The sequence below is a fragment of the Drosophila biarmipes genome, chromosome 2L (assembly GCF_025231255.1).
Source record: "Drosophila biarmipes strain raj3 chromosome 2L, RU_DBia_V1.1, whole genome shotgun sequence".
NCBI classification, from domain to species: Eukaryota; Metazoa; Arthropoda; class Insecta; order Diptera; family Drosophilidae; genus Drosophila; species Drosophila biarmipes.
This window is the reverse complement of record NC_066612.1, coordinates 24,236,315-24,253,767: the sequence shown is the minus strand read 5'-3', so window position 1 is coordinate 24,253,767 and position 17,453 is coordinate 24,236,315. Positions and strand designations below refer to the sequence as shown.

General features: G+C 43.3%; 1 protein-coding gene across 1 annotated transcript; it reads right to left on the bottom strand.

Annotated features, from left to right (window-relative positions):
- Positions 1-262: 262 nt before the first annotated feature.
- LOC127010785 (histone H3) lies at positions 263-16,110 on the bottom strand. Its single transcript, XM_050885704.1, has 2 exons — positions 16,002-16,110; positions 263-809 (listed from the first exon to the last, which is right to left on the bottom strand). The coding sequence occupies exon 2, from the start codon at positions 737-739 to the stop codon at positions 329-331; it is 411 nt and encodes a 136-aa protein (XP_050741661.1). The 5' UTR covers positions 740-809; positions 16,002-16,110; the 3' UTR covers positions 263-328.
- Between the last annotated feature and the right edge of the window lie 1,343 nt (positions 16,111-17,453).

Sequence of the window (17,453 nt, the reverse complement as noted above, 5' to 3'; positions counted from 1 at the left end):
CACTTAGTATTTTTTTTTATTTTTTCTGTTTGAAAGTCTTGACCATCGGTAACGCACAGCAGCTGTCACATAAAAAACCCCGGGAACTCAAATCAAAAGACAATTTCCGACTACTATTAAATTTTATCAAGGCAGTACAAATTGGAAAAATGAATTAACAATTATTCAATTCGCTTAAAAAAACGGGACGGAAAATAATTTTCTTTAATTTTATGTTAAAGCCTCCAGATAAAATTAGTATCCCATTGAATGTAATTTGTGGTCCTGAAAAGGACCGATTTGTACAAATTATGTAAGCGCACTGGCAGCCAGTTGAAGCCGTCTCGACTTAAGCACGCTCGCCGCGAATGCGACGGGCCAACTGGATGTCCTTGGGCATGATGGTGACACGCTTGGCATGAATGGCACACAAGTTGGTATCTTCAAAGAGGCCTACTAGATAGGCCTCGCTAGCTTCCTGCAGAGCCATCACCGCCGAGCTCTGGAATCGCAGGTCAGTCTTGAAGTCCTGAGCGATTTCACGCACCAGACGCTGGAAAGGCAGCTTGCGGATCAGCAGCTCGGTACTCTTCTGGTATCGACGGATCTCACGCAGGGCAACAGTTCCAGGGCGGTACCGATGAGGCTTCTTCACGCCTCCGGTGGCGGGAGCGCTCTTGCGAGCGGCCTTAGTAGCCAGTTGCTTACGTGGCGCCTTGCCACCAGTCGATTTGCGAGCGGTTTGCTTGGTACGGGCCATTTTCGAATTCACTGCTGTTCACGTTCACTTCACGTTTCAAAACACAATAAACGATAGCCGTATTTGCTACCTCCTTATATAGCAAAACGGGGAGGGTTGAAAAGAGAGGGAAGCAGAGTCCATCTCAGTTGTCGAGCGGAGAGCGAGACGAACATATCTTTCGGACTCGCTCGTGTTTCTGGGGGTTTAGGTATAAATATGAGCTCGTCGAAAATTTGGAAATAGTTCTTCAGTGACTTTCGTACCGTGCAGTGTGTTAACAGTAGAGAAGAGAAGTGAAATATGACTGGTCGTGGTAAAGGAGGCAAAGGCTTGGGAAAAGGAGGCGCCAAGCGTCACCGCAAAGTGCTGCGTGACAACATCCAGGGTATCACGAAGCCAGCTATCCGCCGTTTGGCTCGTCGTGACGGTGTAAAACGCATCTCCGGACTTATATACGAGGAAACACGAGGCGTTCTGAAGGTGTTCTTGGAGAACGTTATCCGTGATGCCGTCACCTACACCGAACACGCCAAGAGGAAGACCGTCACCGCCATGGACGTTGTGTACGCACTGAAGAGGCAAGGCCGCACCCTGTACGGCTTCGGCGGTTAAAAAACTAGTACAGCTTGTACTTTTTCAGCAATCGGTCCTTTTCAGGACCACCATTTAAATTTCCAAAGAGACACATTTTCCAATAATGCTTTGATTCGAAAGTTGATGCTTCATAAATAATATATGTTTATTGAACCAAAATGAAATTTGAAATGAAAGTGGTTCAGGTAGATACACATCTATTTTGTACAGGCTGTGCCGCAGATACAGCATTGACGGAAATTCGCCATTTTGCGATGAACCTCTTAGGTCTTATTTCTGGCCGACTGCTATAGGACCAACGCTTATACAAAATCGACATCTGTTTCCCACACGTCCTTATACTTATTGTTTTAATAATATGGTATTAGTATTGAAAATTCTTCAATTCTTTGGTAACACCTTGGTCGTCCTGAAAAGGACGGTTGGGTTTGTTTTTTATGTACAAGTATGTATCAAACGTTTAAGCCTTCTTCTCGGTCTTTTTGGGCAACAGAACAGCCTGTATGTTGGGCAACACTCCACCCTGGGCAATGGTGACGCCGGAGAGCAGCTTGTTCAACTCCTCGTCGTTGCGGATGGCCAGCTGCAGATGACGCGGGATAATCCTAGTCTTCTTGTTGTCACGAGCAGCATTTCCAGCCAACTCGAGAACCTCAGCGGCCAGATATTCCATCACAGCAGCCAGGTAAACTGGAGCGCCGGCACCAACTCGCTCGGCATAGTTGCCCTTGCGGAGCAGACGGTGAATACGGCCTACTGGGAACTGAAGACCGGCACGGTTGGAGCGGGACTTCGCCTTTCCCTTCACTTTGCCACCTTTTCCACGACCAGACATTTTGCTTTACGAGTATTTCACTTAGTTCACTTTACACACTAAAAACGAATGCTCGACGAGCCCCGGGTAGCCACATATTTATACTTTTCCGTCTGCCTGCGCGTTCAGTTAGGGGTGGGTGCCCCAGACCTGAAAACATGGCTCGAGAAAAAGTATAAAGTTGAACGCGCTTGGGCACCATTATGATCAGTGAGTTGTGTTTGTGAAATCATAAGTGAAGTGAATAATGCCGCCGAAAACTAGTGGAAAGGCAGCCAAGAAGGCTGGCAAAGCCCAGAAGAACATCACCAAGAGCGACAAGAAGAAGAAGCGCAAGAGGAAGGAGAGCTACGCCATCTACATTTACAAGGTCCTGAAGCAGGTCCACCCCGACACGGGCATTTCGTCGAAGGCGATGAGCATCATGAACAGCTTTGTGAATGATATCTTCGAACGCATTGCTGCCGAGGCTTCTCGTCTGGCTCACTACAACAAGCGCTCGACTATCACCAGTCGGGAGATCCAAACGGCTGTTCGCCTACTTCTGCCCGGAGAGTTGGCGAAGCACGCCGTCAGTGAGGGAACCAAGGCTGTCACCAAGTACACCAGCTCCAAGTAATTTTCTCCTGCTGCGTATGGGGAGGAAGATCCAAAAAGGCCCTTTTCAGGGCCACAACATATTTAACCAAAGAAACTAAATTTTCAGCTTGCCGTTTGCCAATAAAATGCGTGATAAAAATTCAATTTATGTTTTTTTCTGAAGAACTTTGGAGCCATATATACTTTCCATTTAGATACTCTGGTAAAGCAGCTAAAATTAATGCGGCTACAAGGGTACACTTATAATTATTTGTATTAAGACACAAGTTATGACATATTCTTATTACATATTTCTTTTTTAATCATAAACTAATCGAGTCCAATCAAATGTGGAAAAATGCGAATGGCCATAAAATAATCGGATAAGTGAATTGAAAGTTTCTTTCTCCTGTAAACGAACGTTGTAGCCCTGAAAAGGGCTTGTTTAAATTTCAGATTTCAAAATCTAAAATTACGATTGCGAGCATGTACCAGGTACTGTACTTTTTCACAATTTACTTCTTGGCAGCCGTAGTCTTGGCTTTCGGTTTCTTAGCGGTAGCAGGCGCCGCTGCTTTCTTCACCGCCTTTTTGGGCTTAGCAGAGGCCGCTGGCTTGGCCTTTGCTGCTTTTGCTGCCTTCGGCTCACTGCGGTCGACTTGGCCTTCGCTGCTGCTGGCTTCGCCTTCACGGTTCCAGTTTTCTTTGCATCCTTGGCCTTCGCCTTCTCTGTTTTCTTCTTCTCTGCGGTCTTTTTGGTGGCCACAGCCTTCTTAGCCTTGGGCTTCTTGGTAGCTGCGGCGGCAACTTTCTTGGCGGTGGCTCCGGTCTTTTTGACGGCTACCTTCTTGCTTTTCACCTTCTTCTCAGCAGACGCAGGCTTCGGCTTCGGATCCTTCTTGGCGGAGGCCGACAGTTTGAATGAACCAGACGCGCCTTTTCCCTTTGTTTGGATCAACTTTCCATTGACCACGGCAGATTTCAAGTATTTCTTTATGAATGGAGCCAGCTTCTGGGCATCGCATTTGTAGGTGGCGGTGATGTATTTCTTGATTGCCAGAAGAGATGAGCCACCTCGTTCCTTCAAATTCTTGATAGAAGCGTCCACCATTTGTTGAGTTGGCAGATGCGATGGCGGGGCAGCGGCCTTCTTTGCTTTTAAGGCAGCGGAACTAGATGCCTTTTTGGTGGCCAGCTTCTTCTCAACTGGCGCTGGGGGAGCAGCCACTGGGGAAGCGGACGTTGCAACTGCAGAATCAGACATTTTTTTTCACTAAACTACACTTTTTTGTATAGAAAACGGAGCGCGCGCTTGTGACCAACCTCCTTCGTTCGAATGAGAATCGAGGAGGAGAGCACTTTAACTGTGAGTCTGGCTCAGTCATTTGCTCTGCTAATTTTTGCTTGAAGTGCAAACTTATTTTCTTATTTTCAGGGCTTAAGATACTAAAACTAAATAATTTTTTTATCGTTTTACATTCAAAAACGATAAATTAAGAAGGTAATGTGCTAGAAATGTTATGTTCTTGTTTTTGTAACCTTTTATAGCCGTATCAACTTCAAGATTGACATTCGTAACATGAATAATTACTTTAAAAAAACATTTTAAAATAAGATTTCTAGAAATATTTTGTAACTTGCTAAGGAAAAATGAAGTTTGAACATTTTACTTTAAGTAATACTACAAGTCTTTATACTTATTATTACTTGAGGTATTTTTTTATTTGTTTCAAGTTGTCCCTTGGCTACATGCAAAATTGGCTGTGAGAACACACTCGGCAATAGTTTTCTGATTGTTAAAAATATAGTTAACTTAAAATGTGGTATTTGTTCGATGTTTTCTTATATTTATTATGTCTTTGCTTAGCGCAGTCCAGCTTTTGGGGCATTATTATTAATAGTTTTCACTACATTTTGCTAATATCCGTCCCATATATAAATTCCATAGAGGCCTGAGACCACACTTAAGTTAATATTAAAGAAAAAATATAAAAAGTACATGTTTTAATATTTTTCTTGTTTTTTATAAGACGTTATGCATTCCTTAGCAGCTATGTCTAATTTATAAATAGCGCTTAAAAGTTTTTATATTTTTTGTTGATGTTTGAATGTCTTATGTTGATCGTGGTTGTTCCATATAACGCTACCCTTTCTCAATACATGCCGACATTCAAAACGAAATTTGTTAAAAAACATTTGATAAAAAAAAAAATAAAATATATTGTAAAAAACTAATATTATATATTAGCTTTATCTAATATTTCAATATACTATAAACAATTTTCAGAAATATTTACATATAGCTACAAACTGTTTATTTTGCGTCCCTATTAAAAAATATCTTGGAGGTTGCACTGCAGTTAAAATTATAAAGAAAATATATGAAATTTTGTTTATTAAGCAACCAACAGATTCATTAGCCCAGTTAATATTTTTTTATGCTGCACTTAGTATTTTTTTTTATTTTTTCTGTTTGAAAGTCTTGACCATCGGTACCGCACAGCAGCTGTCACATAAAAAACCCCGGGAACTCAAATCAAAAGACAATTTCCGACTACTATTAAATTTTATCAAGGCAGTACAAATTGGAAAAATGGCACACAAGTTGGTATCTTCAAAGAGGCCTACTAGATAGGCCTCGCTAGCTTCCTGCAGAGCCATCACCGCCGAGCTCTGGAATCGCAGGTCAGTCTTGAAGTCCTGAGCGATTTCACGCACCAGACGCTGGAAAGGCAGCTTGCGGATCAGCAGCTCGGTACTCTTCTGGTATCGACGGATCTCACGCAGGGCAACAGTTCCAGGGCGGTACCGATGAGGCTTCTTCACGCCTCCGGTGGCGGGAGCGCTCTTGCGAGCGGCCTTAGTAGCCAGTTGCTTACGTGGCGCCTTGCCACCAGTCGATTTGCGAGCGGTTTGCTTGGTACGGGCCATTTTCGAATTCACTGCTGTTCACGTTCACTTCACGTTTCAAAACACAATAAACGATAGCCGCATTTGCTACCTCCTTATATAGCAAAACGGGGAGGGTTGAAAAGAGAGGGAAGCAGAGTCCATCTCAGTTGTCGAGCGGAGAGCGAGACGAACATATCTTTCGGACTCGCTCGTGTTTCTGGGGGTTTAGGTATAAATATGAGCTCGTCGAAAATTTGGAAATAGTTCTTCAGTGACTTTCGTACCGTGCAGTGTGTTAACAGTAGAGAAGAGAAGTGAAATATGACTGGTCGTGGTAAAGGAGGCAAAGGCTTGGGAAAAGGAGGCGCCAAGCGTCACCGCAAAGTGCTGCGTGACAACATCCAGGGTATCACGAAGCCAGCTATCCGCCGTTTGGCTCGTCGTGGCGGTGTAAAACGCATCTCCGGACTTATATACGAGGAAACACGAGGCGTTCTGAAGGTGTTCTTGGAGAACGTTATCCGTGATGCCGTCACCTACACCGAACACGCCAAGAGGAAGACCGTCACCGCCATGGACGTTGTGTACGCACTGAAGAGGCAAGGCCGCACCCTGTACGGCTTCGGCGGTTAAAAAACTAGTACAGCTTGTACTTTTTCAGCAATCGGTCCTTTTCAGGACCACCATTTAAATTTCCAAAGAGACACATTTTCCAATAATGCTTTGATTCGAAAGTTGATGCTTCATAAATAATATATGTTTATTGAACCAAAATGAAATTTGAAATGAAAGTGGTTCAGGTAGATACACATCTATTTTGTACAGGCTGTGCCGCAGATACAGCATTGACGGAAATTCGCCATTTTGCGATGAACCTCTTAGGTCTTATTTCTGGCCGACTGCTATAGGACCAACGCTTATACAAAATCGACATCTGTTTCCCACACGTCCTTATACTTATTGTTTTAATAATATGGTATTAGTATTGAAAATTCTTCAATTCTTTGGTAACACCTTGGTCGTCCTGAAAAGGACGGTTGGGTTTGTTTTTTATGTACAAGTATGTATTAAACGTTTAAGCCTTCTTCTCGGTCTTTTTGGGCAACAGAACAGCCTGTATGTTGGGCAACACTCCACCCTGGGCAATGGTGACGCCGGAGAGCAGCTTGTTCAACTCCTCGTCGTTGCGGATGGCCAGCTGCAGATGACGCGGGATAATCCTAGTCTTCTTGTTGTCACGAGCAGCATTTCCAGCCAACTCGAGAACCTCAGCGGCCAGATATTCCATCACAGCAGCCAGGTAAACTGGAGCGCCGGCACCAACTCGCTCGGCATAGTTGCCCTTGCGGAGCAGACGGTGAATACGGCCTACTGGGAACTGAAGACCGGCACGGTTGGAGCGGGACTTCGCCTTTCCCTTCACTTTGCCACCTTTTCCACGACCAGACATTTTGCTTTACGAGTATTTCACTTAGTTCACTTTACACACTAAAAACGAATGCTCGACGAGCCCCGGGTAGCCACATATTTATACTTTTCCGTCTGCCTGCGCGTTCAGTTAGGGGTGGGTGCCCCAGACCTGAAAACATGGCTCGAGAAAAAGTATAAAGTTGAACGCGCTTGGGCACCATTATGATCAGTGAGTTGTGTTTGTGAAATCATAAGTGAAGTGAATAATGCCGCCGAAAACTAGTGGAAAGGCAGCCAAGAAGGCTGGCAAAGCCCAGAAGAACATCACCAAGAGCGACAAGAAGAAGAAGCGCAAGAGGAAGGAGAGCTACGCCATCTACATTTACAAGGTCCTGAAGCAGGTCCACCCCGACACGGGCATTTCGTCGAAGGCGATGAGCATCATGAACAGCTTTGTGAATGATATCTTCGAACGCATTGCTGCCGAGGCTTCTCGTCTGGCTCACTACAACAAGCGCTCGACTATCACCAGTCGGGAGATCCAAACGGCTGTTCGCCTACTTCTGCCCGGAGAGTTGGCGAAGCACGCCGTCAGTGAGGGAACCAAGGCTGTCACCAAGTACACCAGCTCCAAGTAATTTTCTCCTGCTGCGTATGGGGAGGAAGATCCAAAAAGGCCCTTTTCAGGGCCACAACATATTTAACCAAAGAAACTAAATTTTCAGCTTGCCGTTTGCCAATAAAATGCGTGATAAAAATTCAATTTATGTTTTTTTCTGAAGAACTTTGGAGCCATATATACTTTCCATTTAGATACTCTGGTAAAGCAGCTAAAATTAATGCGGCTACAAGGGTACACTTATAATTATTTGTATTAAGACACAAGTTATGACATATTCTTATTACATATTTCTTTTTTAATCATAAACTAATCGAGTCCAATTAAATGTGGAAAAATGCGAATGGCCATAAAATAATCGGATAAGTGAATTGAAAGTTTCTTTCTCCTGTAAACGAACGTTGTAGCCCTGAAAAGGGCTTGTTTAAATTTCAGATTTCAAAATCTAAAATTACGATTGCGAGCATGTACCAGGTACTGTACTTTTTCACAATTTACTTCTTGGCAGCCGTAGTCTTGGCTTTCGGTTTCTTAGCGGTAGCAGGCGCCGCTGCTTTCTTCACCGCCTTTTTGGGCTTAGCAGAGGCCGCTGGCTTGGCCTTTGCTGCTTTTGCTGCCTTCGGCTTCACTGCGGTCGACTTGGCCTTCGCTGCTGCTGGCTTCGCCTTCACGGTTCCAGTTTTCTTTGCATCCTTGGCCTTCGCCTTCTCTGTTTTCTTCTTCTCTGCGGTCTTTTTGGTGGCCACAGCCTTCTTAGCCTTGGGCTTCTTGTCGGCAGCTGCGGCGGCAACTTTCTTGGCGGTGGCTCCGGTCTTTTTGACGGCTACCTTCTTGCTTTTCACCTTCTTCTCAGCAGACGCAGGCTTCGGCTTCGGATCCTTCTTGGCGGAGGCCGACAGTTTGAATGAACCAGACGCGCCTTTTCCCTTTGTTTGGATCAACTTTCCATTGACCACGGCAGATTTCAAGTATTTCTTTATGAATGGAGCCAGCTTCTGGGCATCGCATTTGTAGGTGGCGGTGATGTATTTCTTGATTGCCAGAAGAGATGAGCCACCTCGTTCCTTCAAATTCTTGATAGAAGCGTCCACCATTTGTTGAGTTGGCGGATGCGATGGCGGGGCAGCGGCCTTCTTTGCTTTTAAGGCAGCGGAACCAGATGCCTTTTTGGTGGCCAGCTTCTTCTCAACTGGCGCTGGGGGAGCAGCCACTGGGGAAGCGGACGTTGCAACTGCAGAATCAGACATTTTTTTTCACTAAACTACACTTTTTTGTATAGAAAACGGAGCGCGCGCTTGTGACCAACCTCCTTCGTTCGAATGAGAATCGAGGAGGAGAGCACTTCAACTGTGAGTCTGGCATCAGTCATTTGCTCTGCTAATTTTTGCTTGAAGTGCAAACTTATTTTCTTATTTTCAGGGCTTAAGATACTAAAACTAAATAATTTTTTTATCGTTTTACATTCAAAAACGATAAATTAAGAAGGTAATGTGCTAGAAATGTTATGTTCTTGTTTTTGTAACCTTTTATAGCCGTATCAACTTCAAGATTGACATTCGTAACATGAATAATTACTTTAAAAAAACATTTTAAAATAAGATTTCTAGAAATATTTTGTAACTTGCTAAGGAAAAATGAAGTTTGAACATTTTACTTTAAGTAATACTACAAGTCTTTATACTTATTATTACTTTAGGTATTTTTTTATTTGTTTCAAGTTGTCCCTTGGCTACATGCAAAATTGGCTGTGAGAACACACTCGGCAATAGTTTTCTGATTGTTAAAAATATAGTTAACTTAAAATGTGGTATTTGTTCGATGTTTTCTTATATTTATTATGTCTTTGCTTAGCGCAGTCCAGCTTTTGGGGCATTATTATTAATAGTTTTCACTACATTTTGCTAATATCCGTCCCATATATAAATTCCATTGAGGCCTGAGACCACACTTAAGTTAATATTAAAGAAAAAATATAAAAAGTACATGTTTTAATATTTTTCTTGTTTTTTATAAGACGTTATGCATTCCTTAGTCTAATTTATAAATAGCGCTTAAAAGTTTTTATATTTTTTGTTGATGTTTGAATGTCTTATGTTGATCGTGGTTGTTCCATATAACGCTACCCTTTCTCAATACATGCCGACATTCAAAACGAAATTTGTTAAAAAACATTTGATAAAAAAAAAAATAAAATATATTGTAAAAAACTAATATTATATATTAGCTTTATCTAATATTTCAATATACTATAAACAATTTTCAGAAATATTTACATATAGCTACAAACTGTTTATTTTGCGTCCCTATTAAAAAATATCTTGGAGGTTGCACTGCAGTTAAAATTATAAAGAAAATATATGAAATTTTGTTTATTAAGCAACCAACAGATTCATTAGCCCAGTTAATATTTTTTTATGCTGCATTTAGTATTTTTTTTTATTTTTTCTGTTTGAAAGTCTTGACCATCGGTACCGCACAGCAGCTGTCACATAAAAAACCCCGGGAACTCAAATCAAAAGACAATTTCCGACTACTATTAAATTTTATCAAGGCAGTACAAATTGCAAAAATGAATTAACAATTATTCAATTCGCTTAAAAAAACGGGTCGGAAAATAATTTTCTTTATTTTTATGTTAAAGCCTCCAGATAAAATTAGTATCCCATTGAATGTAATTTGTGGTCCTGAAAAGGACCGATTTGTACAAATTATGTAAGCGCACTGGCAGCCAGTTGAAGCCGTCTCGACTTAAGCACGCTCGCCGCGAATGCGACGGGCCAACTGGATGTCCTTGGGCATGATGGTGACACGCTTGGCATGAATGGCACACAAGTTGGTATCTTCAAAGAGGCCTACTAGATAGGCCTCGCTAGCTTCCTGCAGAGCCATCACCGCCGAGCTCTGGAATCGCAGGTCAGTCTTGAAGTCCTGAGCGATTTCACGCACCAGACGCTGGAAAGGCAGCTTGCGGATCAGCAGCTCGGTACTCTTCTGGTATCGACGGATCTCACGCAGGGCAACAGTTCCAGGGCGGTACCGATGAGGCTTCTTCACGCCTCCGGTGGCGGGGGCGCTCTTGCGAGCGGCCTTTGTAGCCAGTTGCTTGCGTGGCGCCTTGCCACCAGTCGATTTGCGAGCGGTTTGCTTGGTACGGGCCATTTTCGAATTCACTGCTGTTCACGTTCACTTCACGTTTCAAAACACAATAAACGATAGCCGCATTTGCTACCTCCTTATATAGCAAAACGGGGAGGGTTGAAAAGAGAGGGAAGCAGAGTCCATCTCAGTTGTCGAGCGGAGAGCGAGACGAACATATCTTTCGGACTCGCTCGTGTTTCTGGGGGTTTAGGTATAAATATGAGCTCGTCGAAAATTTGGAAATAGTTCTTCAGTGACTTTCGTACCGTGCAGTGTGTTAACAGTAGAGAAGAGAAGTGAAATATGACTGGTCGTGGTAAAGGAGGCAAAGGCTTGGGAAAAGGAGGCGCCAAGCGTCACCGCAAAGTGCTGCGTGACAACATCCAGGGTATCACGAAGCCAGCTATCCGCCGTTTGGCTCGTCGTGGCGGTGTAAAACGCATCTCCGGACTTATATACGAGGAAACACGAGGCGTTCTGAAGGTGTTCTTGGAGAACGTTATCCGTGATGCCGTCACCTACACCGAACACGCCAAGAGGAAGACCGTCACCGCCATGGACGTTGTGTACGCACTGAAGAGGCAAGGCCGCACCCTGTACGGCTTCGGCGGTTAAAAAACTAGTACAGCTTGTACTTTTTCAGCAATCGGTCCTTTTCAGGACCACCATTTAAATTTCCAAAGAGACACATTTTCCAATAATGCTTTGATTCGAAAGTTGATGCTTCATAAATAATATATGTTTATTGAACCAAAATGAAATTTGAAATGAAAGTAGTTCAGGTAGATACACATCTATTTTGTACAGGCTGTGCCGCAGATACAGCATTGACGGAAATTCGCCATTTTGCGATGAACCTCTTAGGTCTTATTCTGTCCGACTGCTATAGGACCAACGCTTATACAAAATCGACATCAGTTTCCCACACGTCCTTATACTTATTGTTTTAATAATATGGTATTAGTATTGAAAATTCTTCAATTCTTTGGTAACACCTTGGTCGTCCTGAAAAGGACGGTTGGGTTTGTTTTTTATGTACAAGTATGTATCAAACGTTTAAGCCTTCTTCTCGGTCTTTTTGGGCAACAGAACAGCCTGTATGTTGGGCAACACTCCACCCTGGGCAATGGTGACGCCGGAGAGCAGCTTGTTCAACTCCTCGTCGTTGCGGATGGCCAGCTGCAGATGACGCGGGATAATCCTAGTCTTCTTGTTGTCACGAGCAGCATTTCCAGCCAACTCGAGAACCTCAGCGGCCAGATATTCCATCACAGCAGCCAGGTAAACTGGAGCGCCGGCACCAACTCGCTCGGCATAGTTGCCCTTGCGGAGCAGACGGTGAATACGGCCTACTGGGAACTGAAGACCGGCACGGTTGGAGCGGGACTTCGCCTTTCCCTTCACTTTGCCACCTTTTCCACGACCAGACATTTTGCTTTACGAGTATTTCACTTTACACACTAAAAACGAATGCTCGACGAGCCCCGGGTAGCCACATATTTATACTTTTCCGTCTGCCTGCGCGTTCAGTTAGGGGTGGGTGCCCCAGACCTGAAAACATGGCTCGAGAAAAAGTATAAAGTTGAACGCGCTTGGGCACCATTATGATCAGTGAGTTGTGTTTGTGAAATCATAAGTGAAGTGAATAATGCCGCCGAAAACTAGTGGAAAGGCAGCCAAGAAGGCTGGCAAAGCCCAGAAGAACATCACCAAGAGCGACAAGAAGAAGAAGCGCAAGAGGAAGGAGAGCTACGCCATCTACATTTACAAGGTCCTGAAGCAGGTCCACCCCGACACGGGCATTTCGTCGAAGGCGATGAGCATCATGAACAGCTTTGTGAATGATATCTTCGAACGCATTGCTGCCGAGGCTTCTCGTCTGGCTCACTACAACAAGCGCTCGACTATCACCAGTCGGGAGATCCAAACGGCTGTTCGCCTACTTCTGCCCGGAGAGTTGGCGAAGCACGCCGTCAGTGAGGGAACCAAGGCTGTCACCAAGTACACCAGCTCCAAGTAATTTTCTCCTGCTGCGTATGGGGAGGAAGATCCAAAAAGGCCCTTTTCAGGGCCACAACATATTTAACCAAAGAAACTAAATTTTCAGCTTGCCGTTTGCCAATAAAATGCGTGATAAAAGTTCAATTTGTGTTTTTTTCTGAAGAACTTTGGAGCCATATATACTTTCCATTTAGATACTCTGGTAAAGCAGCTAAAATTAATGCGGCTACAAGGGTACACTTATAATTATTTGTATTAAGACACAAGTTATGACATATTCTTATTACATATTTCTTTTTTAATCATAAACTAATCGAGTCCAATTAAATGTGGAAAAATGCGAATGGCCATAAAATAATCGGATAAGTGAATTGAAAGTTTCTTTCTCCTGTAAACGAACGTTGTAGCCCTGAAAAGGGCTTGTTTAAATTTCATATTTCAAAATCTAAAATTACGATTGCGAGCATGTACCAGGTACTGTACTTTTTCACAATTTACTTCTTGGCAGCCGTAGTCTTGACTTTCGGTTTCTTAGCGGTAGCAGGCGCCGCTGCTTTCTTCACCGCCTTTTTGGGCTTAGCAGAGGCCGCTGGCTTGGCCTTTGCTGCTTTTGCTGCCTTCGGCTTCACTGCGGTCGACTTGGCCTTCGCTGCTGCTGGCTTCGCCTTCACGGTTCCAGTTTTCTTTGCATCCTTGGCCTTCGCCTTCTCTGTTTTCTTCTTCTCTGCGGTCTTTTTGGTGGCCACAGCCTTCTTAGCCTTGGGCTTCTTGTCGGCAGCTGCGGCGGCAACTTTCTTGGCGGTGGCTCCGGTCTTTTTGACGGCTACCTTCTTGCTTTTCACCTTCTTCTCAGCAGACGCAGGCTTCGGCTTCGGATCCTTCTTGGCGGAGGCCGACAGTTTGAATGAACCAGACGCGCCTTTTCCCTTTGTTTGGATCAACTTTCCATTGACCACGGCAGATTTCAAGTATTTCTTTATGAATGGAGCCAGCTTCTGGGCATCGCATTTGTAGGTGGCGGTGATGTATTTCTTGATTGCCAGAAGAGATGAGCCACCTCGTTCCTTCAAATTCTTGATAGAAGCGTCCACCATTTGTTGAGTTGGCGGATGCGATGGCGGGGCAGCGGCCTTCTTTGCTTTTAAGGCAGCGGAACCAGATGCCTTTTTGGTGGCCAGCTTCTTCTCAACTGGCGCTGGGGGAGCAGCCACTGGGGAAGCGGACGTTGCAACTGCAACAGACATTTTTTTTCACTAAACTACACTTTTTTGTATAGAAAACGGAGCGCGCGCTTGTGACCAACCTCCTTCGTTCGAATGAGAATCGAGGAGGAGAGCACTTCAACTGTGAGTCTGGCATCAGTCATTTGCTCTGCTAATTTTTGCTTGAAGTGCAAACTTATTTTCTTATTTTCAGGGCTTAAGATACTAAAACTAAATAATTTTTTTATCGTTTTACATTCAAAAACGATAAATTAAGAAGGTAATGTGCTAGAAATGTTATGTTCTTGTTTTTGTAACCTTTTATAGCCGTATCAACTTCAAGATTGACATTCGTAACATGAATAATTACTTTAAAAAAACATTTTAAAATAAGATTTCTAGAAATATTTTGTAACTTGCTAAGGAAAAATGAAGTTTGAACATTTTACTTTAAGTAATACTACAAGTCTTTATACTTATTATTACTTTAGGTATTTTTTTATTTGTTTCAAGTTGTCCCTTGGCTACATGCAAAATTGGCTGTGAGAACACACTCGGCAATAGTTTTCTGATTGTTAAAAATATAATTAACTTAAAATGTGGTATTTGTTCGATGTTTTCTTATATTTATTATGTCTTTGCTTAGCGCAGTCCAGCTTTTGGGGCATTGTTATTAATAGTTTTCACTACATTTTGCTAATATCCGTCCCATATATAAATTCCATTGAGGCCTGAGACCACACTTAAGTTAATATTAAAGAAAAAATATAAAAAGTACATGTTTTAATATTTTTCTTGTTTTTTATAAGACGTTATGCATTCCTTAGCAGCTATGTCTAATTTATAAATAGCGCTCAAAAGTTTTTATATTATTTGTTGATGTTTGAATGTCTTATGTTGATCGTGGTTGTTCCATATAACGCTACCCTTTCTCAATACATGCCGACATTCAAAACGAAATTTGTTAAAAAACATTTGATAAAAAAAAAATAAAATATATTGTAAAAAACTAATATTATATATTAGCTTTATCTAATATTTCAAAATACTCTAAACAATTTTCAGAAATATATACATATAGCTACAAACTGTTTATTTTGCGTCCCTATTAAAAAATATCTTGGAGGTTGCACTGCAGTTAAAATTATAAAGAAAATATATGAAATTTTGTTTATTAAACAACCAACAGATTCATTAGCCCAGTTAATATTTTTTTATGCTGCATTTAGTATTTTTTTTTATTTTTTCTGTTTGAAAGTCTTGACCATCGGTACCGCACAGCAGCTGTCACATAAAAAACCCCGGGAACTCAAATCAAAAGACAATTTCCGACTACTATTAAATTTATCAAGGCAGTACAAATTGGAAAAAATGAATTAACAATTATTCAATTCACTTAAAAAAACGGGACGGAAAATAATTTTTCTTTATTTTTATGTTAAAGCCTCCAGATAAAATTAGTATCTCATTGAATTAATTTGTGGTCCTGAAAAGGACCGATTTGTACAAATTATGTTAGCGCACTGGCAGCCAGTTGAAGCCGTCTCGACCTAAGCACGCTCGCCGCGAATGCGACGGGCCAACTGGATGTCCTTGGGCATGATGGTGACACGCTTGGCATGAATGGCACACAAGTTGGTATCTTCAAAGAGGCCTACTAGATAGGCCTCGCTAGCTTCCTGCAGAGCCATCACCGCCGAGCTCTGGAATCGCAGGTCAGTCTTGAAGTCCTGAGCGATTTCACGCACCAGACGCTGGAAAGGCAGCTTGCGGATCAGCAGCTCGGTACTCTTCTGGTATCGACGGATCTCACGCAGGGCAACAGTTCCAGGGCGGTACCGATGAGGCTTCTTCACGCCTCCGGTGGCGGGGGCGCTCTTGCGAGCGGCCTTAGTAGCCAGTTGCTTGCGTGGCGCCTTGCCACCAGTCGATTTGCGAGCGGTTTGCTTGGTACGGGCCATTTTCGAATTCACTGCTGTTCACGTTCACTTCACGTTTCAAAACACAATAAACGATAGCCGCATTTGCTACCTCCTTATATAGCAAAACGGGGAGGGTTGAAAAGAGAGGGAAGCAGAGTCCATCTCAGTTGTCGAGCGGAGAGCGAGACGAACATATCGTTCGGACTCGCTCGTGTTTCTGGGGGTTTAGGTATAAATATGAGCTCGTCGAAAATTTGGAAATAGTTCTTCAGTGACTCGTATCGTGCAGTGTGTTAACAGTAGAGAAGAGAAGTGAAATATGACTGGTCGTGGTAAAGGAGGCAAAGGCTTGGGAAAAGGAGGCGCCAAGCGTCATCGCAAAGTGCTGCGTGACAACATCCAGGGTATCACGAAGCCAGCTATCCGCCGTTTGGCTCGTCGTGGCGGTGTAAAACGCATCTCCGGACTTATATACGAGGAAACACGAGGCGTTCTGAAGGTGTTCTTGGAGAACGTTATCCGTGATGCCGTCACCTACACCGAACACGCCAAGAGGAAGACCGTCACCGCCATGGACGTTGTGTACGCACTGAAGAGGCAAGGCCGCACCCTGTACGGCTTCGGCGGTTAAAAAACTAGTACAGCTTGTACTTTTTCAGCAATCGGTCCTTTTCAGGACCACCATTTAAATTTCCAAAGGAGACACATTTTCCAATAATGCTTTGATTTGAAAGTTGATGCTTCATAAATAATATATGTTTATTGAACCAAAATGAAATTTGAAATGAAAGTAGTTCAGGTAGATACACATCTATTTTGTACAGGCTGTGCCGCAGATACAGCATTGACAGAAATTCGCCATTTTGCGATGAACCTCTTAGGTCTTATTCTGTCCGACTGCTATAGGACCAACGCTTATACAAAATCGACATCAGTTTCCCACACGTCCTTATACTTATTGTTTTAATAATATGGTATTAGTATTGAAAATTCTTCAATTCTTTGGTAACACCTTGGTCGTCCTGAAAAGGACGGTTGGGTTTGTTTTTTATGTACAAGTATGTATCAAACGTTTAAGCCTTCTTCTCGGTCTTTTTGGGCAACAGAACAGCCTGTATGTTGGGCAACACTCCACCCTGGGCAATGGTGACGCCGGAGAGCAGCTTGTTCAACTCCTCGTCGTTGCGGATGGCCAGCTGCAGATGACGCGGGATTATCCTAGTCTTCTTGTTGTCACGAGCAGCATTTCCAGCCAACTCGAGAACCTCAGCGGCCAGATATTCCATCACAGCAGCCAGGTAAACTGGAGCGCCGGCACCAACTCGCTCGGCATAGTTGCCCTTGCGGAGCAGACGGTGAATACGGCCTACTGGGAACTGAAGACCGGCACGGTTGGAGCGGGACTTCGCCTTTCCCTTCACTTTGCCACCTTTTCCACGACCAGACATTTTGCTTTACGAGTATTTCACTTTACACACTAAAAACGAATGCTCGACGAGCCCCGGGTAGCCACATATTTATACTTTTCCGTCTGCCTGCGCGTTCAGTTAGGGGTGGGTGC